The sequence below is a fragment of the Physella acuta genome, unplaced genomic scaffold, assembly GCF_028476545.2.
Source record: "Physella acuta isolate Inbredline_101_S28 unplaced genomic scaffold, ASM2847654v3 ptg000340l, whole genome shotgun sequence".
NCBI classification, from domain to species: domain Eukaryota; kingdom Metazoa; phylum Mollusca; class Gastropoda; family Physidae; genus Physella; species Physella acuta.
This window is the reverse complement of record NW_026731859.1, coordinates 67501-95000: the sequence shown is the minus strand read 5'-3', so window position 1 is coordinate 95000 and position 27500 is coordinate 67501. Positions and strand designations below refer to the sequence as shown.

Here is a 27500-nt window from a genome sequence, read left to right as displayed (position 1 = left end):
TTAAATGGGTGTTGTGTTTAGTTCACTTAGCAGTTGGAATCTTTTACTCAATGATTGCTAGCTACAGTTGATATTTCATAACTTGACACATTGCCTGCCTTATTGAATATTTGATTGATATATTTGACATCTTGACACATTGCTTTATTTCAAAGTAAACTACATCTGTGAGTGAACTCAGTAGGCTAGTGGGTTTCTCTATTCATATGTTTTTTCAGCCGCTACACAGAATTGTTAACAATTACATTCATGGAAAGATTGTACTAAACTAAAGTAAACTAAACCATGAGCATTGATGTTTTTATCCCATTATAAGAAAATATTTACTTTTCCTTGAAAATTATTTGCATCATCCTTTAAGGTTTCAGGGGCCATGAATGCTGGTGTTCCAGCAGAATTGGTTAGAAAAGCATCGCCTCCAATAAATTCGTTGCTCACTCCAAAATCTGCTATCTGAAAATATAATAGATTAAATCTTTGTTTAGCTATACATTTTTACTATTAAATGTATGACAAGCCTTTATATTCTTCTAGTCTTACTTTTATATGGCCATCATCAGCAAGTAGCAGATTTGAGGGCTTTATGTCCCTGTGTATAATTTTTTGATAATGTACTGAAAAGCAAAAAGAAACTTATAAAGCTTTGGATACATACAAATTTGTTACACAGTGCTGGTGGGTGTGTGTGTGTGTGTATATATATATATATATATATATATATATATATATATATATATATATATATATATATATATATATATATATATATATGGCTCCTGCCTCATGAGAGAATGGAATTTTGCACCCAGAGATATTTTGTTCCTCCAGTGCAGGAACTGTTGTGGCTGATCATGCCAATTATAGAATGGCAATATTTGCCAGTTATGGATGCGTCGTAGGCAGCGCATATGAAATGTGTTCAGTTAACATTCCTGGTGTCTGTACGTTGTCCAACACTTGGGGCTGTAGAGTGCTCATCATGCATACATTATACACCATCATCTTGGTGTTCCTGGTCAGCTTCGTATTCTCCCACATTTAGACAGTGGGAGCTTGTCCCCACTGACACCTCAAGGTATAACAACCATATATATATATATATATATATATATATATATATATATATGCTTATACCCAAGATTTTAAATTTCTGTCCCCTACTGTTATTAGCTCTGGATGCATATTGCGTGTGGGTTGTTGCAACTAACAGTGGTTTAACTAAAAGGTTTCTATAATTCAATAACGCACCTCAAAAAAGGTTTTAAAATATTTTTCCATCTCTTTTGGTGCTCCTACCCCAATACACATGTGTCTGTATGCACACATGTGGTTATGTATGTGTGTGTAAATTCTAGTTTTTTCAGGCCGTTTAAATTTTACTTACAATATTCAATTCCCAAGATAATATCTCGAAAATAGTTTCTTGCAACCTCTTCACTGAAGGGAGAATCAGTTGGTACAGTCATAACTTCACTAAAAATAATTTGTATAATTGTTGAAGATAAATGAAATGTGTGACTTGGCCTAAGAGTAATTTATATTTAATGCTTTACAAATTTACAAATTTGTTAAATTCTAGGTTAAAAAATAAGACAAACTTTAATACATAATAGGTTTTAGGTTATAGATTGTAATCAACAGTATTTTATTTATATCACCTTAAAAGCACTTATCCAGAAAACCTGGGTTCATATAGCACCAGTCAACTTCAGACTAGCATATTAACAGTGGCTAAATGGTTCAATGAACACCAGCTAACTTCAGACTGGAGTGACTAGCATATTAACAGTGGCTAAATGGTTCAATGAACACCAGCTAACTTCAGACTGGAGTGACTAGCATATTAACAGTGGCTAAATGGTTCAATGAACACCAGCTAACTTCAGACTGGAGTGACTAGCATATTAACAGGGGCTAAATGGTTCAATGAACACCAGCTAACTTCAGACTGGAGTGACTAGCATATTAACAGGGGCTAAATGGTTCAATGAACACCAGCTAACTTCAGACTGGAGTGACTAGCATATTAACAGTGGCTAAATGGTTCAATGAACACCAGCTAACTTCAGACTGGAGTGACTAGCATATTAACAGGGGCTAAATGGTTCAATGAACACCAGCTAACTTCAGACTGGAGTGACTAGCATATTAACAGTGGCTAAATGGTTCAATGAACACCAGCTAACTTCAGACTGGAGTGACTAGCATATTAACAGGGGCTAAATGGTTCAATGAACACCAGCTAACTTCAGACTGGAGTGACTAGCATATTAACAGTGGCTAAATGGTTCAATGAACACCAGCTAACTTCAGACTGGAGTGACTAGCATATTAACAGGGGCTAAATGGTTCAATGAACACCAGCTAACTTCAGACTGGAGTGACTAGCATATTAACAGTGGCTAAATGGTTCAATGAACACCAGCTAACTTCAGACTCGAGTTAAAACTAAAAGCACCAAGATGTTTAATTTTATATACTCACATAGACTATGATAGACACATTAATAAATGAGTAAAGATAAAAATAAAAATTCACAGCACCTCAGAAATAAATTCTTAAGTATATGGACTTAAAAATCTACTTGAATTATTTCAATGAGTAAAAAAACAAGTTATGAAATTACAAAAGGGAGAGAGAGAGAGAGACAGGCAGACAGACAAGTATATGTATGCATATATTTATATATGTATAATATGTAAGTATGCATGTATGCAGGTGCACTATTATTTTGCACAAAATTTGTAGTACTAATTCTATAGTCAGTGTTGAGAGTGCTATGTTTATTTGCTATACTGTTTGTCACCTATATAAAGTATTATGTTCTAAACAATTTCTTTAAGGCTCATCTGCCTTTTGAAGACAGTTAAGGACTTACAATTTCTACGCTGCTGACTTGGTTCTCTTTTTTTAAACTCCAGTTGAAAGCTAATTAGCAAACTTACCCTTTATCAACCAGCTCAAACACTGAGGAGAGAAAAAGATTCATCTGTTAATGTGAAAATCATAGAATTGAAGTTCAGTTATAAATTAACATTTTTAATAAGTGTTACCTAAATATAGCTTGTCTTCATCTGGATCATCCAAAACTTCAACCAGCTTGACAATATTAGGGTGATCCAACTTTTTTAATATGGCTATTTCTCGATAAACTCTTTCTAATGGGTTAGGAGGTCGAGAATTAGGTTTGCCTTCCCTTGCTGGTGGCATGCGTCCTGGGACCAAATTATAATTATTTCAATGGCATTTAGAGCAACAAAAGGATGGTTATACAATTACACAAGATTTTTAAAAAGATTTTAAGATTAAAAGAATATATAAACACCTTAACCATTGTATAGCTCAAAATGTGTACCATGTTCTTCTAAAAAAAACTTTTCAGGTTTATCAGTCAATAAAACAAGCATAAATCATTCATTTCTGCAGTTGATTTCATGATCATAATGTGGATAAAATAATTCATTTCAGAAATGTAGAATGAAAATTGATAACTAAAGTAATAGTTACTAGACTGCCACCAATTCTAACAATTAGTAGGCCTTTCGTTCATTTTTAATAAAGTCGACCATCAATACAAAAAAAAACCCAAAGAGTAGCTTGTGATTTCTTGAAGTCAATTAGCTTAGTCTGTGGTTGGTTCTCAGGTTCTCTTAAAAACTAAATGAAATTTTATTTTAATTAGATTAAAAATAAGGTATTCTTGCTTTAATTAATATAAATGATGAATGAATATGGAAAGTTTGGAAAAAATTGCTGCATTAGAATGGATCAAAATTGAGTTACAAGATTTACCCACGAGCAAACATTTTTAACTAAATAAAATCTTTGAAAAATAAGTCAAATTTAACAGTTTTAATAATTCCTGTTTAAAACCATTAAAAACTCAACAGGTGTAGGTTAAGTAATATTTTAAGGTTTTGTTTTTTAAAATGAATTAGCCATCATTGTTTAAAATGAATATAATCTTTATATTTAGTAACATTGTTACAAACTAATTCTATTTATTAGAAAATAATTTACATATAAAGTTTAATTGATAAAAGTCTCGGTAATTAGTTAATTGTTTACTTCAAAGTCCATTTCCAACTAATATATTTATTCTTCTAGAATTAGTATTGAAAGATTGAGATAATGATAGAAAGTATTCTGTTTACTCAAGAACCTCAACAAATAGTACCAATGGAGGAGGTTGATCTACTGCTTTCTATTATGGACTTAAAGGTAGCTGTCTTGAGAAAATGAATATATCCACAATTTAAACAAAGGTCCTTATAGTCTGAACTAGGTCTCAATTGCTCATATCAACAACTTTAACTAAATACTATAGTCGTCTTATCTAAAAAGACTCATATTTTATTGAAATTACTTACAATCGTATCTAAAAGAATTATATCCACAGCTAAAAAGTTTAGGGCCTATATAAAAATAATCATATCCATAAATTAGACTGAAATTACATTCTAAAGTAACCATTTTAAATTAGATATTTGTTACATTAAAAGTAAAAAAAAGAAAACATTGAAATAAGTGAAACTACTGCATTCTATGCAGTTAAAAAACATGTATTATGTATGTTGACATTTTCAGTTTGCACCAGTATGCCTACACTTTAGGCAATTAAAAAAATATTTTTTGCTAAAAATTGGTAGGTTGTTACGGGTCGTTTGAGGTCAGGTTAGAATAGGGTAGAATAGTCTCGAACTTAGGGGAGAGTGCGTGTGTGAGTTCACCCTAGTGTGTAGTAACCCCGGTGTGTTTATGTATTGTAGTCCCAAGGTCGAATGCATATATAAAAGGGCGAGTGAACGATTGTGGGGGGTCAATCAGTGGTTAGTTGATAGCTGGTAGGACGAGGGCTACGCTAAAATGTATATATTTGAGACTGAATAAAAATATTGAAGCAAACACGAATCGTCTCTCAAGTTGAAACCAACCCGAACATAACAACTTGTGGCCAGTATGGGGACAAAAAGACAAGAGGCTGTCCTGACGTTTGCCTGATGCTGGCCTGACGTTTGCCTGATGCTGTCCTGATGTTCGCCTGATGCTGTCCTGATGTTCGCCTGATGCTGGCCTGACGTTTGCCTGATGCTGTCCTGACGTTTGCCTGATGCTGTCCTGATGTTCGCCTGATGCTGTCCTGACGCTTGCTTAATGCTGTCCTGTCGTTTGCCTGATGCTGTCCTGACGTTTGCCTGATGCTGTCCTGATGTTTGCCTGATGCTGTCCTGACGTTTGCCTGATGCTGTCCTGACGTTTGCCTGATGCTATGGGGATGCCATTAGCCCGATGTTATAGCTGTTTGACATCGATTGTGATTTGAAAATAGGTTGTGCGATGTTAAAGGTTTGAGATAGGTCTAGGAGTCATAAACCAGTGTAGCCAGAGAGCGCAAAGGGTAGACTCAACAATTTTGGTGTGGAAAGTTCTTAGATTTGGTACGATGCAACTGGGTGCGTATGATTTGTTTTTGTTACTTACACAAATGTAATGTGCTAGCTCGAAATTGAAGCAGTCTGTATGTTTGGTTAAATTCAAATGATGTATTTTTTTAAAGAGGCTGATTAGTAGTCTAATGTATAATCCATGTCGGTAGCAGTTCTATATATTTTCATTATGTAACAAACTATAGCTATTATGTTCATAAAACTGTTTTATTAACAACTATAGTTTATTAATTACTGTAACTATCAAGTATTTCTGCTACTTCTTAGTTAATAGATTACTTACTGAAAAATCCAGCCTTTTTCATAAGCTTTGTCTTGGATAAAATTTTCATTGCCTGAAAATTATATTTATATTGAAAACTGTAAAAGATTTAATTTAATGTTGAGTTTATTATAAAGTCAATATTTTAAATTACACTTACATAATGTTCATCATCCTGCTCATTGTAAGCTAACTTGACAATACCATATGAACCCTGAAATAGAATTATAGGCTGTAAAAGTTGACTTTATTAAATAGTGCCTACATTAGGGATATGGTGTTTAAATAGTGCCCTACATTAGGGATATGGTGTTTAAATAGTGCCCTACACTAGAGATATGGTGTATCTAGGTAAGTGGGTACATTCAGGTGCTCAGTTGAGTCTACACATCTATACTATGGCGACGCATAATTGAGTCTTCTTTTTCATCTTTATCAAGAAATGAATGTTTCAATAGAAATGACACAATGTGAATGCTACAAGATTTTTTTAATGAATATTCTTCTATCACAGCAACATGTGACAGGTAATCGAGTAAGTGATAAAATAAAGACTTAGGGCCTGGCCACTACCAATATTTACCTTCCCAATCTCGTCTTTTAACTTGTATTGGTTTAACTGAGTGTAACCATCTGCATCAGACACAGACACTCTGTGGGTCTCCATTGTGGGCTGACGACGAAGTCTGGGTGAAGTTGTTGGTGAACCATAGGGGGAGTAAGGCAGGGAGGGAATGATGGCTCTATGGTGACCACTGGATGCTGTTAGTCTATCCTCAGAATGGCTGTAGACAATTTTTGGAGCACGCCTGACATTTACTGGGGCGGATGTAGCTGAGGGGGAAATGTCTTCATGAGCACTACTGCTGGTGCCATCTTTCAATAAGACACTAGTCCTGAAATATGGCGACTCTCTGGATGCAAAAGTTTCTGGGTAAGTGGGTACATTCAAGTGCCCAGTTGAGTCTACACATGCTATACTATGGCGACGCATAATTGGGTCTTCTTTTTCATCTTCATCAAGAGCTTCCTCATCTTCTTCCTCAAAAAAGCAATCATTATTATCCTCTGTACCACTGGTTGAACTACGACCAGAGTCAATGGTTATATTGGATACTTTGCGCTGAAGAGAATGTTGTGGGGAGTTTGGCAGTGATGCTACATTGCTATTGGCATCAGCAAAGGGAGGAGAATTGTGCTGGGCATCTGAATGTTTGCTATGTATGACTAACTTACTAGCTTGATGATTACTGACTAACAATAGTTGGCCATTTGAGTTCTGGCAAATGTTTGCAATTTTGTTGAACCCAGAAGGTGAATATGATGTGTCCCCATCTGTATGTGAAACCAGACATCCATTTGTCAGTTGGCTTGAGTCCTCGCTAGGTAAAGGATGTTGTGAATGATGCTTGAGAGAAGTGTAACTTTCAAATCCGTCTCCATCAAGGTCCACTGAAGTGTCCCTCTCAGGTGAAATACTTGAGTTCTTGTTGACCATTTCCTCATTGCAATCTTGTCCTCTAGCAAAATGGCAGTTTCTGAAAATGGAAAATATCATATATGTAACCTGTAGACAACAGTCAAAAGTGTCAAAGTCATACAAATTTTAACAAGGGGACCTACATAAATGCCATTACACATTGATATCCAATTTCCCACACTCACCTCCCTTTTTTCAAAAAAAGAGGCTAGAAATTCTAGTCTAAAGTGATATCAAAGAATTCCACACCTTTTGTAAATATTTATATATATATATATATATATATATATATATATATATATATATATATATATATATATATATATATATATATATATATATATATATATATGTATGTATATATATATATATATATATGTATGTATATATATATATATATATATATATATATATATATATATATATATATATATATATATATATATATATATATATATATATATATATATATATATATATATATATATATATATATATATATATATATACAAAAGGTGTGGGATTCTTTGATATCACTTTAGACTATATAGATAGTCAATCTTGGGACTTTTTTTAACCACCCGGCAATGCCCGGAGACGGCGACGCTTATATATATATATATATATATATATATATATATATATATATATATATATACACAAGCGTGAGCATAGCCCAGAGCAAATCGTACTCTGCCGGGACACGGTCAGACGCGCCTGATTGAGTTTAGTGAATGACTATAATGCTACTTTTATCCATATTATATCACAATCTTTAAAGCGAATGTTAGCCTCATAGCTATCGCAGGACGCTAAATTGCAACCTGTTGGGCAATGGCTAATGCATCTGATTCAATCTAGTGAACGACTAAATGCCCCCATCTTATTCATAGTGTATAGCACTGTTTAAAACTAAAGTAGCTGCAATAGCGCTCAAGAGATAGCCTAGGATGCCAAAAATGCATACCTGCCCTTGCGAAATTAAAAAAGATTTTTTTACAGATACCTCCCATGGAGTGTTCTAATCAAATCCCCAAAGTTTAATGGCGATTGGACGAACGGTGTCAAAACACAATCGACTTTTATTTTTATACACCTGATATAAAGAAAAAAACAAATTGTGCCCTGCGATCGGATGAAAGGTGTCGTAATGCATAAAAGACAAACAAACAAACACATATACAATGATTATATATATATATATATATATATAAAACAAAAATTTTGTTACAAATAATTTGTCACACCTTCCCTCCCCCCCCCCCCCCCCCCACCCCAATGTCCTGGCTCAGCATCACATAAGTCTAAATCCCCAATAGGTGTCTGACATAATTTATGAAGAATCTATAACAGGGTAAAGTAACAGACAAAAAGGTAAAAGAATAACCAAATCAAGATTAGTATGTAATCTACAACATCAACAATTAGTAATAAGTAATAGTATCTCAAACACAAATACACAAAACTGCAGGCAATAGAAAATAATTGTCTACAGTTTTATTATCTAGAAAAAAAATTAATGTAGGCAATAGTCTTATTTAGAACTAAGTAATTACTGTAGGCAATAGTTTTTCTAGAAAACACAATTATTGTAGTTGATAGCCTTGAAAAAAATTTACAGTAGGCAATAATTTGATTTAGAACAAAAAACTGCTATAGGCACTAGTCTTATCTAGATCTACAAGCAGGAGACATAATTAACTGCATCTTATCTCAGAGATAAGACAACAAACTCACACATCCAGGAATTAAAAACAAATAGCTAATCCATAATCTTTTTTCTAAATTCATCAAGCTTGATGCATATCTTCTCCTGTGGCACCCTAATAACTAGAGCAAATGTTGCTACAACAAATATATTGATCTGTCCCTAACCCAGATCCTAAGACAGGCAGCTAGCATTGATTTCTGGCCATGGTATTTGATGCCATAGCGACAACACACATTAGCGCCATTATCTCTTATACTAGTCTCTTTCTTCTACAGAGCCAACAATTTATCTTATGATATTTGAAAAAACAATGAATTTCAGCTGATTGTTAATTTCACATTCAATTATTTATGCAAAAAAAGCATATTTTGGGCAAAACACATTACTGACACTATTTTTTATGTACAGCAAAATGACTTTTTCAATATTATAATTTTATCAATAATTTTCATGTATTATGATAGCCAACTAATACTATTTTTTTTAAGAAAATCATTTTAAAATGGCACTAAAGAAATTTTTGGGGGTAGCAGCAAATGCTATTTTTAATTGAGATACTGTAAGTTGTAGAAACACAATTAATTATTTATATTTTGCCCACAATTTTTCCCAACTGCCCTAAAGCTTTAATATTAACAAAGTTTTAAAAAAAATTTTTAGTTGTTTCCTGTTTTTAAAGACAAATTAAAATACTTGCGTATAAAATAATGAAATCCGATGATGCATCCTAAGATGACATTCATCTACAGGTAACACATGTAAGAAAATTACTTCTAGGATAAAAAACACATTTCAACAGACGACAGGTCACTAGTTGACAGTCAACATTGAACCATGAGTAACACACATTACCAACAGATGTAGTAGAAAGATCAGCCATTAAATGAATAAAAACAAATTCAGAAAATATGAAAAGTGGTTCTTCACTTATTTTGTCTTTATATCTAGTAAAGTGTGGTGTGGTCTAGATATAAAACACTTGCTAGTTAACCTAAGGGTATAGGTCTGGTTCAGGGCTGGGGGTTGGAGGTTTTCCCCAGACTATAAGATACTATAGGGGCAAAGGAAAAGTCAGGTGGAAATAAATAGATCAAGAAGGTTCATAAATACTCTGCAGACCATCATATTGCTGTCTGCCTGATTAAAGAGGATTGTTCAAACTAGAGAAGAGCAAAGCTGTTTTTTTTTATTGAGTAAATAAATAGTTAATTTACATTTGATCCTATAATCTTGATTTGGAGCTGTTTTCAGCCTTATTTATTAGAACTGCTAATAGAAATATAATCAGTTTCTGAAGCAACAGATAAATATGACACTAATCAAGGTGTGGGTCACACACTGCGAAAGGCTCACCCAAATGTGACACGCCAAGGGCTTGAGTGGAACCCCCAGGGAAAGCGGAAGAGAGGGCGCCCAAGACATACCTGGAGGCGGAGTCTTCTTGAAGAACTAAAGCCAACAGGGATGTCTTGGGAAACGGCAATATTAATAGCCGGGGATCGGATGAAATGAAAGGAAATGGTGGAGGCCCCATGTTCCATAAGGAGCAAAGAGGACTTTCTTTCTTCTTCTTCTTCGTTCTTAATTTTTAGTGTTGGGAGGTATTGAGACTTATCTGCCAGAAGGTTTGAACTCGAGACTTTTTTCGAATTTATCAATCATGAGCTTTGCTTACTCGACCATGCTTCCATCACAATTAAGGATTACGTGTCAACTGGTTATGCGCCATTGAGGCCATTGACTCCAATTTCAGCCTGCTTTTCTTTTTGGATTAGCTTCCATAGCCTTTGTCCAACCAAGAACAGACTACAAGGCAGCAGTAGTTTGAATTTGGAGTTGTCTCTCCTAGAAGAGTGGCTGTCCCCAGCTAACGAGCCTCATCTGCCCGAGGGTTCGAACTCGAGACTTTTCGGTTTAGCAACCATGAGCTTTACCGACTCGACCACGCCGAACCCTCAAAGAGGACTAAGTCAAGTCAAAGTCAAGTCAATCAAGGTAATTATTAAAAAAGAATAAACTATGTATAATGAAAATGTAATAAGCCAATCTCTAGGTACATATTTATAGTTTGAATTATATCAAGTGCTTTCTGGCTTGAGACAACAACTGGTTTATTCCTAAAGTACATAAATATTAAGCTAGGGCAAAATGGTAGAATACTAATATAACTACATTTTACCAATTACACTTGCTATTGTACAGGCAGTCATTAGAAAATTACTCTTTTGAACCTTAAAGTGAAGTTGAATTCACCTATTTCAGTGAACTTGGCAATATGCCCATTTGTGTTTAATTTCCCTAACGTGAGTCTGGTACCCATCAGAACTGGGTGGACTCAAAGATGTCCAGCAGACTTTTAGGTTAGCAGGCAAATACTCTACCATTTGACCATGTTGTTTTCAAGGCCTATACATTATCAGTGGTTATAAAAATAAAGGCATGTTGCTCTAATGGGTGTACACAATAAATCAATGAGTTTCTTCACAAATAGGTAACAATATCATCTGCATTTTTTATGCTTTTTTATGTTTAACTTAATGTTTGGCTTTGCATTGTTTGTTATGAAGGTGTAAAAAGCTCCTTACACTTACAGGATACAAACTAGAAAGTTTAGTTTGAAATATTTTGATTGTACCAGAGTGTTGTTTTTTATTTGTCAGGAGAAGGGAAGACTGGAAATTATATATACAATAACAAAGGTGGCAAACTTGAACACTCTGACCATGATGCAGCTGAATGTTTCAGAAATGTTCTTTTGTTGCCCTGTATTAATATATACACATCCTTGAAAATATTTAGTTTATTGTTTTCCCCCGACATATGATTGCATATATAGTAAGTCTCTGATTATGTTTCTGATTATATTGAAGTTAAATGTTTAGTGAGTTGGATGTATACAAGTTTTACACAACAATGCATTCTATTTCCCTTTTATTTTATTTTTAAAAGGTCAGCTATTTAGAACTGATCAATTATTAAGTTGAATCTGATGACTTACCAATTACTACTGTCAGCTAAATAGAAAGCTTTGCAAGAATTGTTATTTTAATTGATATGTAACATTTTCTGCACAATGATCCTTATCATTTTCAAACTTTTGAGCGTATTTGTGTAACAAACAATATTATAGAGGAATGTAGGTTGATGTGTTGGTTAATTTTTATTATCATGTAAAAGTGTTGCTAATTTGATTCATGACAATGTTGCAGTTTGTTTCACGCTAGCTATGTTCAGTTATCTAAAGACACCCAAAGATTACCTCTTAACTGACATGCTTCCAAAAACACTCATATATGTTTCACTGTACTGATCTGTCTATGATACAGTTTGCTTACGAATTAGGAATATTTATTTTTTACTCAGCCTGTTCCTTTTATTTTTACTCCTACTATGATGTTTGAGTTGAATTATTAAATCAAGCCAGTGGTCTATTTTTATTTAAATAATATATAATACACCACTTTTAAATTTAAAAATCTACTACTATCTTGGTAGAGATACTCCATTCAGTTATCAATGCATTAAACAATATACTTATTTGAAAATTTATAATTGTGCACTTATGCAATGTTATTTCCCATTTGTCTTCTTTCTATACTCCTCAACAAGACACATTTTAGTTTTCATTCTCCATAGGCTTAGTTGTCCCCCATTTTTTTACACTAAAACCATCACATCAAGAGATCCGTTTATCCTATAAACAATAAATGTAAATTTGGTTTCATTTTGCAGCATTTAGTCCCCTTAATACAACACTGTAGTTAATATGTCAATTTCATTAATTAAAAATGTGTGTGCAACTAGCTAATATATATATACATATATATATACATATATACCTATATTTATATATATATACATACATATATATATATATATATACATACATATATATATATATATATATATATATATATATATATATATATATATATATATATATATATATATATATATATATATATATATATATATATATATATATATATATATATATATGTATGTATATATATAGGTATATATGTATTATGTATGAATGTAAGTAAACATACATGTATTTAAATATATACAGAGTTATCTCTTATGCAATCTTATGGAAGTTGTGGAAAGGAGTGAAGCAGGTGTTATAAACAATCTATTTCTAGTAATTGAACTGTAAAACTCATTGATCCATTTCCTTGAATCTCGAATATTTCTTATCTGATCAAGCTAAAATCACTCGCCTGATGACTTGTATCTAAAAAATCGTGCATATTAGGTCACTACTGTATCAGGGTACTACAGCTTATATAAAGATTAGTAGATGTTTATCCTGATTTATATTCAAAAGAAGCATATTCTACAATTAATCTATTTCTACTACACCCAGGTTAATGTGAGATATTATATTGAAACAATACTTACTTCTGTGGGTCACCAACTGGACTATAAGAAAACAGAAAATACAACATCTAATAGAAATCATGCACTAAAGGAGAATTCAAAGATCTAACAAATACATTAGAACATTTCAATTACAAGACAACAGTCAGGATTGTTTTTTGTCCAGCTAAGCGGATATCAGATTTGTTTTATGGCTTTCTTCTTTTATATTTTAAAGAAATCATTCCATTAAAACATAAATTGATTGCATCTGTGTATACAGATTTATTTTAGAATAAAAAATAGAATTAAAACAATACTAGTTTCAAATGTTTAAGTGCAAAAATCAACAAGTTACAAATGTAGCCTAATGCACGCAACAAATGCCTCACCTTATATCTCCAATCTTGGGTGCTTTTCTGGTAATTGACATAGAAACATGCTGCACATCAACTGAACAAATCTTGCTGGCACCTGAGATCAGAGAGAATAGCTGAGTCAACCAAACATAGGAATCAATGTTTGAAAGTAAATCGTCAACACTTTTAGTCAAAGCAAACAAACATTTAGGCAAAATACTCCCTACACAATGTGTTGTATGTACCTAACATCTAACTCCTAGCTTGGTAAAAAGCCTCTCATTGAGTAATGGTACATGTGTAGATCACTGATAAAGTCTGTGTGTACACAATAGGACAACACTAACAGTACATGTGTAGATCACTGATATAGTCAGTGTGTACACAATAGGACAACACTAACAGTACATTTGTAGATCACTGATATAGTCTGTGTGTACACAATAAGACAACACTAACAATACATGTGTAGATCACTGATATAGTCAGTGTGTACACAATAAGACAACACTAACTGTACATGTGTAGATCACTGATATAGTCTATGTGTACACAATAGGCCAACACTAACAGTACATGTGTAGATCACTGATATAGTCAATGTGTACACAATAGGACAACACTCACAGTACATGTGTAGATCACTGATATAGTCAGTGTGTACACAAAAGGACAGCACTAACAGTACATTTGTAGATCACTGATATAGTCTGTGTGTACACAATAGGTCAACACTAACAATACATGTGTAGATCACTGATATAGTCAGTGTGTACACAATAGGCCAACACTAACAGTACATGTGTAGATCACTGATATAGTCAATGTGTACACAATAAGACAACACTAACTGTACATGTGTAGATCACTGATATAGTCAATGTGTACACAATAAGACAACACTAACTGTACATGTGTAGATCACTGATATAGTCTGTGTGTACACAATAGGACAACACTAACAGTACATGTGTAGATCACTGATATAGTCAGTGTGTACACAATAGGACAACACTAACAGTACATGTGTGGATCACTGATATAGTCTGTGTGTACACAATAGGACAACACTAACTGTACATGTGTAGATCACTGATATAGTCAGTGTGTACACAATAGGACAACACTAACTGTACATGTGTAGATCACTGATATAGTCTGTGTGTACACAATAGGACAACACTAACTGTACATTTGTAGATCACTGATATAGTCAATGTGTACACAATAGGACAACACTAACTGTACATGTGTAGATCACTGATATAGTCTGTGCGTACACAATAGGACAGCACTAACAGTACATGTGTAGATCACTGATATAGTCAGTGTGTACACAATAGGACAACACTAACAGTACATGTGTAAATCACTGATATAGTCTGTGTGTACACAATAGGCCAACACTAACAGTACATGTGCAGATCCCTGATATAGTCAGTGTGTACATAATAAGACAGCACTAACAGTACATGTGTAGATCACTGATATAGTCAGTGTGTACACAATAGGACAACACTAACTGTACATGTGTAGATCACTGATATAGTCAGTGTGTACACAATAGGACAAGACTAAGATTGCATGAATAAACTACTGGCATTAAAATGATGGGGAATCTAACCTTCTATGTTGGGTGCTGTAGCTTTAAATCTCTGGTACATGATTGTCTCCCTGGCTTAATCCAATCTCTCCATGTTCGGTTATTATAAGCTACGTATCACGGCGGGTGTGTTCATACGAGAAGAAAGTCATGTTTGGGCTTACACGGCAATTATTCGATCCTCTACACTTGAGCGCGCTATTCAAAACAGAAAAGAATTCAGGTAACGAGAGCCGCACAGATTGTAGGCGCTAGTTATTGCTTCAGAAATTTATACGATGTATAGGATAATGTTTTATGTATAGGCTTCATTGTGTGTGTATGGTGTGTGTGTGTGTGTGTGTGGTGTGTGTGTGGCATGTGTGTCGCGTGTGTGTGGAGTGTGTGTGTCTGTGTGTATATGTATGTGTATATATATATGTATGTATATATGTATGTATGTATATATATATGTATGTGTATATATATGTGTATAAATGTATGTATGTGTACATATATATATGTATGTGTGTATATATATATATAGGCCTATATATATATATATATATATTATATATATAAGTGTGTGTATGTGTGTGTGTGTGTATATACGTACATACATTGTAAGTATACATCATCTTCTGATTACACAATTTGAATGTAAGACACAATCGCAAACTTGGCTATGAGCAGAATAACGGATGGAGACACTAAAAGACTGGTTTCTAATATTGCGACTTGTTGAATTCCTCTAAAGCTTTTAGTAGTAAAAGTTCCTGCCCTGCCGCACGCCAGCTAGGTAATTGTGTTAAGACAAAGGGCTGAGAAAGACAGTCTCAATAATCAATTCTTCTCTTCTACCAATGTCTTAACAAGCGATTCTTCTCTTCTAGCACTGTCTCAACAAGCGATTCTTCTCTTCTACCACTGTCTCAACAAGCGATTCTTCTCTTCTACCACTGTCTTAACAATCAATTCTTCTCTTCAACCACTGTCTTAACAATCAATTCTTCTCTTCTACCACAGTCTCAACAATCAATTCTTCTCTTCTACCACTGTCTTAACAATCAATTCTTCTCTTCTACCACAGTCTCAACAATCAATTCTTCTCTTCTACCACTGTCTTAACAATCAATTCTTCTCTTCTACCACAGTCTCAACAATCAATTCTTCTCTTCTAACACTGTCTTAACAATCAATTCTTCTCTTCTACCACAGTCTCAACAATCAATTCTTCTCTTCTACCACAGTCTCAACAAGCGATTCTTCTCTTCTAGCACTGTCTCAACAAGCGATTCTTCTCTTCTAGCACTGTCTCAACAAGCGATTTTTCTCTTCTAACACTGTCTCAACAAGCGATTTTTCTCTTCTAACACTGTCTCAACAAGCGATTTTTCTCTTCTAACACTGTCTCAACAAGCGATTTTTCTCTTCTAACACTGTCGAAGAAAAGTAGGCCTTAGTATTTGTAAGGAATACCATGTTGTGCAAGTAACGGACAACGCTAATGGAGCTGCGCAAAACTGACAGTAACTAAACTAAATAGACTGTCAATCCACGGCTATAAAACTAATAAGTTCCTTTGATAAATCCTAGCAGATATCGCCTACGATGTGTGGTCTTGTTAGATAGATGCTCTATGTTTAATCAAACATGAGATTTATTATAAACAAATTTACATATTTATACATACAGATATATACATATATACATATATATATATATATATATATATATATATATATATATATATATATATATATATATATATATATATATATATATATATATATATATATATATATATGCAAGGTTAGCAGGTTAGGATCTAGAAAGACCGACAGTGATCTATTTTAAGACGTAAGTAAACAAGATGACTCTGTCAGCAAAAATCCTACAAACTGTTTTCAATTGTTTAAAAGCTCGGGATGCCACGACCGGCTTGATGCCGTAAACTGAGGGAGGTTGTTTTTTTTTGGGGGGCAGACGGATCTTGCTGAGATCATTTAGGCTAAAAGCTTACGGTAAGACCATTGTTTCAATGAGATCATTTAGGCTACAAGCTTACGGAAAGACCATTGTTTCAATGAGATCAATTAAAGCTACAAGCTTACGGTAAGACCATTGTTTCAATGAGATCATTTAGGCTGCAAGAATACGGTAAAACTATTGTTCCAGATTTGAAAAGCTCCTTTCGCTTGTATTTGAATTGTCTGGTAAAAAAAAGAATTTCACTAACCGTAACATAGCATTGGGATTCGATAAACTTTAGCACATCATTTTTTTCCTTCACCTATAACAGTAGATGTACAAGAATGTCGCGTATTATTAACACAAAGAAACCCTAGGTTTAAGGATATATGCGGGTATTTGGGGTAGGGTGAGTGGTGAGTCCAAAAAGGCGCCCGTATGGCGACTTTTATTTATAGACGGCGTTGTCCGGGTATTATTACTCGCTATTGTGCAAAGATGTAAGGTTATTTTTATATAAAACATCACAACACAAAACTAAAAACACTAACAAATAGTGGGGTCGTCCATTCTTATATAACAGTAAGGGGAAGGTACTTCCAGTGCAATCGGGCGGTAAATGTTTTGATTGATTTCTAAATAGATCCGTATCAACTCTTGAGCGATTTTCGATAGCCGGAAGTGGTACTTTTTTTACTTTGAGTTTTTCAAAAGCCTATAGAGTCCTTTCATATGACGTCACGTCCGTTCGTGATACCTACGCCCGCCGCCACAGTGGTGTACACAAGACGTAAACACAATCAGCTGTTCGCCAGCGCTGGACGTGTTCACCAGCGCTGGACGCGTTCACTGTATGTAAAGAACCGCACCCGCGGAAAAGGAAAAATACGTTAAAAAACTTGAACTCTTAGGAATTGAAGATCCTTATACTGTTATTGACAGTTTCGTATAAATAAATATGTGGACAAAATTTCTAAATAAAAATACTGTTAGTAATACTGTTTGCGTTTAGAGTTAAAGTAGCCGAATATGATCAAATGCAGTTCTCGATACTTTGTTTCATGTAAGGACAGTAAAATAATAAACTTCATTTTAGTTATAAAAGATAACTATTAATAAAACAAATATGCTCGACCTTCACAAATACTAATAGTAAAAGACAAAGTCAAAAGTAATAGGCTAATAAGAATAATAAGATCTAATAGTAGGCCTAATACCTGGCTCCGCTGGGTAGACATAGAATCTAGAATCTACTTCTTTACTTAAATTTAATTACTTTAGATCTACATTCGATTCAAAGTACACCCATAATAAATCAAAAGTAGTCATAATTGGCCTAATAAAGCATTTAATTGTCTCTAAGATCTAAAATCTCGCTCTATTATCTAATCATTTTTTTTTAGCAAACGAAATTTTCTGAAATTGAAATAGATTATATAACTAGACTTAGATCTAGAATCTGCTACTTAAATTAAATTGTAAAACTTTATACAAGCATGTAGTTGATATTATTGTAGTAGAAGGCTTTAATAAATTACTAAGGCCTACCTACTTTGTTGTCTTTTTACAGCAATATGTATCTGATACTGGACTGAGTTTAATTAAATTCAAATTCATATCTAGTAATTGGTCTACTAAGTTTTTGTAGCCTAGTAGTACAATCTAGATCATACCAGCCAACAACAAATAACCACATAATTATTATTTGGTTAATGATTAGGCTAATTTTTTTTTAAATCCACTGTTTATAAAAGAAACAAATCAAGCTAGAAACATTATAAGTGAGATGGTTTAGAATAATAACAATGGACCCAGTCTACAATTGATACAATTGCAGGTCTACATAGGGCCTACAGTCTAGTAGTTTACAGTAGGCACCTAGTGTGTAGCTAGTATACTAGTGTGTAGCTGTCCAGAGTTAAGATTCTTAATGCCTTAATGCTTTCCCCTGATAAGCCGTGTGTGCTATAAATGACATAACATGACACCGAGGTGAGAAGTGTTGAGGGGAGAGCAGTGGGACTTTCCCCTTTGTTCTCCCTGCTGGGCCCCGAGGGTCAAAATTATATAAGAAATACTATCTCTGTGGGGCTGGGTATCACGGAGGTGAGACATTTTCAGGGGAGGGCAGGGCAGACTCCTCTTTGGTTTTATTGTGGGCTAGATACAGGTGGGGGCAGCCATTATGAGGGTTGAACGTCAGTATTAATGTGGATTTTAAGGGTCTTAAATTGTATTACATGCTACCCAGATTGGTTATTACCCATGGATTATATTAGCCGTTGTAGTGTGGGTTTTGTAGGAGTTAAGTGGTCTCACGTTTGCTACAGTAGATAACCTCTAATATATTACTGCATTTGATCAGCTTCGTCTACTTAAACTCTAAACGCAAACGGTATTACTAACAGTATTTTTATTTAGAAATTTCGGCCACATATTTATATTATCCACGAAACTGTCAATAACTGTATAAGGATCTTCAATTCCTAAGAGTTCAAGTTTTTTAACATATTTTTCCTTTTCCGCGGGCGCTATTCTTTACATACGGTGAACACGTCCAGTGCTGGCGAACAGCTGATTGTGTTTACGTCTGATGTACACCACTGTGGCGGCGGGCGTAGGTATCACGTGATTTAGGTCACGTGTTTGCAAGGACTCTATAACTTGAGTACTATTTCAGATAGATTAATAAAATTTCACATGTAAGTAAAAGATATAATTCTCTATCTAATATCAAATTTTGAGTAATTTACGTTGACCGGAAGTAGTAATTTAACCTATTTCCAATTTCTCAAAAAAAACGCATGTGAATTTATAAAATACGAATAATACTCCGCACTACTATGCACATTTTATTTGGCGTTCACTTGGTGTGCAATTATTTTTTCTACGATATTTTATTCTATTTTAGAAAGTGTAAGTGTTTAAAATGGATTAAAAAACATGTCTATATCCCGAGTTCCCATCCCCTGTTGTATTATATAAGAATATTCGAGAAAGCTTAGGGGAGATCACTCCCGGTTTATTTTTTCAAACCTCAAAAATAAGTACATCTTAAATTAAGAACATTGAAATTTGCTTCCCTCGGTTTTTGTGAAAACTAAAAAAAGTTAAGTAAAAAAACACAAATTGTGGTTTTTTTTTATAGTTACATGTAGGGATCAACGGTTCTTTGATTTAAGCAACCTCTATGCCTATAACCTATACGTTTGATATACATGTTCACACTCTCGTCAAAAATGTCTTTTTAAAAACTACGTGAGACTGCTGCCATGTTGGGCGTCGATGAAGGGGGGTTCTAGTCCCTTTAACGATCCATTGCCTATGCTTATGAATGACGAAGACGAGCTGTAACGGCGGCCTCCTGTCTCACAAAACGTAGGCCTATGACATGAGCGTTCTCGTCAAATATGATGGCTCGTTCACTCTTCCACTGACAGCTATGTTTGCACTGTACGTGGGTGGGCAGTGGTGCATGGGGCAAAGATAAGGGGGGGGGGGGTGCTGACAGTGCATTCGAGTTTTAGGTGCACACTTATTTTCTGTTAGCATGGATTGAACTTTCATCAATCTTTTTTTATAATAATTAAGAGGTTAATGATCAAATCATCAGCTTTTCTTTTATTAGCAAACAAAAATTCCGCCTATCTAAAATAAAACAATATTTTAGTTGGTCATCAAACCTTCAGTAAACTTTTGTTTAAAATAAAGTGACCTGTCCTATAGAGCGTACTGCTGCTTATGAGAAAAGAAAAAAAAAGATTTGTTCCGCTTTTTTTTTTTTACAAAATGAAATCGTGTCCCGTTCTGGCATTACGCTTTTGTCGTAGTTTTAAAGTATGTTCCCTTTTATAAAAAAAAAATTGAAAATCTAGAAAAAATAATAATAAATCGGATTAAAAGTAAACCGGGAGTGATCTCCCTTAAATTTTCTCGAATATTCTTATGTTACATTACGGGGGATGGCAACTCGGGATATAGAACATATTTTAAATCCATGTTTAATTACTTAAACTTTTCAAAATAGAATATAATCGCGTAGATAAAAAGAATTGTGTACCATGTGAACGCCAAACAAAATGTGTATAATAGTGCGGAATACTATTAGTACTTTATAAATTCACATGCGTTTTTTTTAGAAATCGGAAATAGTATAGACTACTACTTCCGGTGATGGAAATTACTCAAAATTTGAGAGAAGGCAGAGAATTAGATCTTTTACTTACATGTGAAATTTCACTTATCTATCTGAAATAGTACTCAAGTTTTAGGCTTTTGCAAAATTGAAAGTAGAAAAAGTTCCACTTCCGGTTATCGGAAATCGCTGAAAAGATGAAACAGATCTACAAATTTGATATAATAGTATTATATTATTACAGATAGGTTGATTATATTTCATATATAATTATTATTATTACTTATATATGAAATTTCATCAACCTAGCTGTAACGGTACTCAAGTTGTCGTGTTTACACACACACACACACACACACAGACATACGGACAAGATTGCAAAACTATGTTTTTCCGACTCAGGAAGGTGAAAACGTCGTGATTTGAAAAAATCTCGATTTTTTTTCGCACGATTAAAAGACTTTCTCTATACTTCGTATATACGAGAAAGTAAAAAAAAAACGAAGTTATAGTTCAAGTAATACATAAATACCGGTATACAGTTTTGTTCATATCAAGATATAATTAATTCCAGTTATTTAAGAACAGTTTGAAAAAAATGTTATGTATAGATTAATGGTATTAACAATAAGGCTCACTTCGGGATCTTTCGGCTTTTTGTGTCTCTTCCATTCAATGTGCTAATAATTCTAAAAATTTAGATAACGCTTTTCAATAAGTTTAGAGCAGTAGTCTAAACGTCAGTATAGACGTTAGAAATGGGCGTTGCCTACATTTAAGACAAAAATGCCATTTTCTGTGTTATGATCTGTGCATGCTACCTAACCGGTTAAATTATCTATAATAATAGTTTCGCTGTCTGTGTATCTATCTATCTATGTATCTATGTATCTATCTGACAAGAACGCTCTAGAGAATACACAAGCAATTTAAAAACTTTCACAGTGAAACGAAAACGAAATATGACGTCACATTTAGCATATAGTAAAAAATAATCTCAAGCCGGAGAGTGCACCCAGTAATATGACGTCATTGATTCTCGAGTAAACATTGAATAAAAAGGCAATTTTGTCTAATCTAAGTGGTTTGCGTGAAGAGTTTCTTTCATACAATTCTTCGGGTAGGGGCGAAGCCCATCCCCCGCGTAAGAACGTCTAAGCCGACCCCCCCCCCCCCCCCACCACAACTCAAAAGAAATGTCGTCATCGATACTCTATAATAAAAATAAAACCTAATTCATGTGTCTAATGTAAAAAGTGGGTTGCTTGCAGAGTTTATTTCATGCATCTCTTCGGGTAGGGGCGAAGCCCATTTAACCCCCCCCCCCCCCCCTGGTAGAACGTCTAATCCCTTCCCCTAAAAAGTTTCTTTCATGCAGTTCTTCGGGTGGTGGCTAAGCGCGAAACCAGTGTTTCTTTCAGACTTTTTCCTCCCCGGAGGAGGGAACTTTTTCTAATCTAAAAAGTGTTTAGCGTGCAGTTTTTTTTCATGCATCTCTTCCGGTAGGGGCGAAGCCCCGGCCAGGTTCTTCCTTTAGTTTGTATGAACAACAAATGCGACCAGTGTTTCTTTCAGACTTTTTCTTCCCTGGAGAGGGGTGGGGGTACTTGAAATTTTCGGGGGCGGGGGTAGAATTTTCTGGGAGGGGACGGACACTGGAAAAAGTATATAATTATATTTCGTTGAATGGGACGGTAGACATGTTTTGGGGCGTATGTGTGTGTGTGGGGGGGGGGGGCGGAGCCCCCTCCTCCAAAGTAGAGTTGCCTGAAAGAAACTCTAAATGTGACTTTTGTCATGTATGAGATTAAGTGCATCGTTTAGGGATATGCTTAGGACTATATTTTGTATACATTAAAGTACCGATTCTGGATAAAAATCCGTTTTCAATGTCATTTTTCGTTTCCGGTTAAATTTAATTAAGGTGGTGATTTTGGTTTTGGTTTTAGTTTAGAGAAAATAGACAGCACTATCAACCTAGCGCCCGTTTATCCTTCCTCAACGAGCCATTTTTCTCGTATTTTATATCTATCATGTATTGCAAACTTTTGACTAGTGTTTAGTGTGTTGATACTCTAACCCTAGCTGTATAATCAAATATCTCTATAGAAACCTGTACATATATTTTAAGCAGATAACTAGTTAGAATTTTAAATAAAATGTAGGTATCTGGTTAGGATTTAAAATAAAATGTAGGTATCTGGTTAGGATTTTAAATAAAATGTAGGTATCTGGTTAGGATTTTAAACAAAATGTAGGTATCTGGTTAGGATTTAAAACAAAATGTAGGTATCTGGTTAGGATTTAAAACAAAATGTAGATTACTGGTTAGTATTTAAAACAAAATGTAGGTATCTGGTTAGGATTTAAAATAAAATGTAGATTACTGGTTAGGATTTTAAACAAGTTCAAATAGAGAAGACGTGTACAGGTGCAAGATAAGTTTTCGCTATGAAAAGGCGCTCTTGCTAACCTCCAAAGCTTAGCATTCAAACGGCTTTGTTTGAAAGTACACATCGGCTCTAGGTAATTACCAGGGACCAATCAATCAGGAAAGAACAGGTAAAGATGGCAACAAGGGCGCTGGACAGTAAAGTTGTTGAAAGACACCATCTCCAAGCATGTGTACAAGGTAACTAAAGTATGGTAATTATACAATATTGCTAGTTTATGTTTGTGTCTAGTTAAAACTTTAGGCAGCCACAAGTAACTAAAGTATGGTAACTATACAATATTGGTAGTTTATGTCTGTGTCTGATTACAACTTTAGGCAGCCACAAGGTAACTAAAGTATGTTAACTGTACAATATTGGTAGTTTATGTTTGTGTCTGATTACAACTTTAGGCAGCCACAAGGTAACTAAAGTATGGTAACTAAACAATATTGGTAGTTTATGTCTGTGTCTAGTTAAAACTTTAGGCAGCCACGAGGTAACTAAAGTATGGTAACTATACAATATTGGTAGTTAATGTTTCTGTATAGTTAAAACTTTAGGCAGCCACAAGTAACTAAAGTATGGTAACTATACAATATTGGTAGTTTATGTCTGTGTCTAGTTAAAACTTTAGGCAGCCACGAGGTAACTAAAGTATGGTAACTATACAATATTGGTAGTTTATGTCTGTGTCTAGTTAAAACGTTAGGCAGCCACAAGGTAACTAAAGTATGGTAACTATACAATATTGGTAGTTTATGTTTGTGTCTAGTTAAAACTTTAGGCAGCCACAAGTAACTAAAGTATGGTAACTATACAATATTGGTAGTTTATGTTTGTGTCTAGTTAAAACTTTAGGCAGCCACAAGGTAACTAAAGTATGGTAACTATACAATATTGGTAGTTTATGTCTGTGTCTAGTTAAAACTTTAGGCAGCCACAAGGTAACTAAAGTATGGTAACTATACAATATTGGTAGTTTATGGCTGTGTCTGGTTACAACTTTAGGCAGCCACCAGTTCGGAGTTCTGGTAATTCTTTTCTTTTTTTTTTCTACGTCAAAATTCAACCATATGGCGCACGATTTTCACAGAAACCTTTACGGTACAAGAATGCATAGACAAGATTGGATTTGGGAAATTTCAGATCAAGCTATCTATTCTTGCGGGACTAGCATGGGTAAAGTATTTTACTAACAGCTCAAGTCGTCTACGATCAGATTGATCTAACATTATGTGCCACCATTTTTATTTAACGACACCTGCTAACACTTTTATTTAAAAATCATCCCCCACCACTTAAATCTAACAGCATCCACCACAATAAGTAGTGGTGGTCTGTGAATCGTTTGTTCAAGTGTATACTTGCAAACTGCAATAAGGGTGCGTCATATTTATGTGCACGGTCTTTAAATTAAAAGTCCAAAGAAATCAAACTAGTAACGAATCCAGTGATGGTGAAGATTGGTGAGGAATGTGTGGGCTTTAAGGAGAGCAATCGAGAACATAAAGAAAATGGCGGTTCAAATTATTTTATACATGTATTGCAACGTAGACATTATTTTATACATGAGTAGCAATATATATATATATATATATATATATATATATATATATATATATATATATATATATATATATATATATATATATATATACCAATTTCTATTTCTACATTTAAAAAGCTGCATATCATACTCGCTGATAGATGAATGAATTGTAATGTTACTGCTGATATAGATGGTAGATGCTATGGAGATGATGGTTCTGGCGATTCTGTCACCTGCACTACATTGTGAATGGAGACTGAAGGGATGGCAGGAGGCTTTAATTACAACTGTAAGTGAGGCTAAAAGTTTTCTTTAGGCCCGGTATAAATCATGGGCACTTGATAAGGCATCACTAAGTTGTTTGAGTTAAGGTGTCACAATGTATAAGTTGTTTGAGTTAGTGTGTCATTATGTCTAAGTTGTTTGAGTTAAGGTGTCACAATGTATAAGTTGTTTGAGTTAGTGTGTCATTATGTCTAAGTTGTTTGAGTTAGTGTGTCATTATGTCTAAGTTGTTTGAGTTAGTGTGTCATTATGTCTAAGTTGTTTGAGTTAAGGTGTCATTACGTCTAAGTTGTTTGAGTTAAGGTGTCATTACGTCTAAGTTGAGTTAAGGTGTCACTATATTCAGATTATAAAAGTGAAGTTATATTCAGGTTGTGTTTTGCGGTATGATGATAAGCTCTAGTGTGTGGGGATCCATATGTGACAAGTACGGACGTAGGACGGTAAGTAGAAAACTTCTGGGTGTAGTTGGGGCATCTGGGGCTATGGGGGTAGTTGGGGCATCTGGGTGTAGTTGGGGCAGCTGGGGCTATGGGGGTAGTTGGGGCATCTGGGTGTAGTTGGGGCAGCTGGGGCTATGGGGGTAGTTGGGGCATCTGGGTGTAGTTGGGGCAGCTGGGGCTATGGGTGTAGTTGGGGCATCTGGGGCTATGGGTGTAGTTGGGGCAGCTGGGGCTATGGGTGTAGTTGGGGCATCTGGGGCTATGGGTGTAGTTGGGGCATCTGGGGCTATGGGTGTAGTTGGGGCATCTGGGGCTATGGGTGTAGTTGGGGCATCTGGGGCTATGGGTGTAGTTGGGGCATCTGGGGCTCTGGGTGTAGTTGGGGCAGCTGGGGCTATGGGGGTAGTTGGGGCATCTGGGGCTATGGGTGTAGTTGGGGCAGCTGGGGCTATGGGGGTAGTTGGGGCATCTGGGGCTATGGGGCTATGGGTGTAGTTGGGGCATCTGGGTGTAGTTGGGGCAGCTGGGGCTATGGGTGTAGTTGGGGCAGCTGGGGCTATGTGTGTAGTTGGGGCAGCTGGGGCTATGGGGGTAGTTGGGGCATCTGGGCTATGGGTGTAGTTGGGGCATCTGGGTGTAGTTGGGGCAGCTGGGGCTATGGGTGTAGTTGGGGCAGCTGGGGCTATGTGTGTAGTTGGGGCATCTGGGGCTATGGGTGTAGTTGGGGCATCTGGGGCTATGGGTGTAGTTGGGGCATCTGGGACTATGTGTGTAGTTGGGGCATCTGGGGCTATGGGTGTAGTTGGGGCATCTGGGGCAATGGGTGTAGTTGGGGCATCTGGGGCTATGGGTGTAGTTGGGGCATCTGGGTGTAGTTGGGGCAGCTGGGGCTATGGGGGTAGTTGGGGCATCTGGGGCTATGGGTGTAGTTGGGGCATCTGGGGCTCTGGGTGTAGTTGGGGCATCTGGGGCTCTGGGTGTAGTTGGGGCATCTGGGACTATGTGTGTAGTTGGGGCATCTGGGGCTATGGGTGTAGTTGGGGCATCTGGGGCTATGGGTGTAGTTGGGGCATCTGGGGCTATGGGTGTAGTTGGGGCATCTGGGGCTATGGGCGTAGTTGGGGCAGCTGGGGCTCTGTGTGTAGTTGGGGCATCTGGGACTATGTGTGTAGTTGGGGCATCTGGGGCTATGGGTGTAGTTGGGGCATCTGGGACTATGAGTGTAGTTGGGGCATCTGGGGCTATGGGTGTAGTTGGGGCATCTGGGGCTATGTGTGTAGTTGGGGCATCTGGGGCTATGGGTGTAGTTGGGGCATCTGGGCTATGGGTGTAGTTGGGGCATCTGGGGCTATGGGTGTAGTTGGGGCAGCTGGGGCTATGGGGGTAGTTGGGGCATCTGGGGCTATGGGTGTAGTTGGGGCATCTGGGTGTAGTTGGGGCAGCTGGGGCTATGGGGGTAGTTGGGGCATCTGGGGCTCT

General features: G+C 35.6%; 2 protein-coding genes across 12 annotated transcripts in view; one reads left to right on the top strand and one right to left on the bottom strand.

Annotated features, from left to right (window-relative positions):
• LOC131941016 (calcium/calmodulin-dependent protein kinase kinase 1) overlaps positions 1-27500 on the bottom strand; it is a 69080-nt gene that overhangs the window by 5888 nt on the left and 35692 nt on the right. For 3 of the 11 annotated variants that reach the window (XM_059299978.1, XM_059299981.1, XM_059299980.1), the window contains 11 exons: positions 15246-15422; positions 13655-13736; positions 13305-13325; positions 6293-7247; positions 5870-5923; positions 5731-5782; positions 3054-3215; positions 2946-2967; positions 1385-1473; positions 541-614; positions 328-453 (listed from right to left, as the gene is read on the bottom strand). In XM_059299978.1, coding sequence (XP_059155961.1) covers positions 328-453; positions 541-614; positions 1385-1473; positions 2946-2967; positions 3054-3215; positions 5731-5782; positions 5870-5923; positions 6293-7247; positions 13305-13325; positions 13655-13736; positions 15246-15285 — 1677 coding nt within the window. In that variant the 5' untranslated portion in view covers positions 15286-15422. Of the gene's footprint in view, positions 1-327; positions 454-540; positions 615-1384; positions 1474-2945; positions 2968-3053; positions 3216-5730; positions 5783-5869; positions 5924-6292; positions 7248-8195; positions 8280-8926; positions 9045-13304; positions 13326-13654; positions 13737-15245; positions 15423-17442; positions 17497-27500 lie in introns of those variants that run through there. The other 8 variants (XM_059299986.1, XM_059299983.1, XM_059299979.1 and 5 more) reach the window with 7 other exon arrangements.
• LOC131941017 (synaptic vesicle 2-related protein-like) overlaps positions 23876-27500 on the top strand; it is a 21697-nt gene continuing 18072 nt past the window's right edge. Inside the window, 4 exon segments of the mRNA XM_059299990.1 lie at positions 23876-23941; positions 24838-24923; positions 25484-25582; positions 25950-26021. Of these exon segments, the coding sequence (XP_059155973.1) occupies positions 23878-23941; positions 24838-24923; positions 25484-25582; positions 25950-26021 (321 nt within the window). The 5' untranslated portion in view covers positions 23876-23877.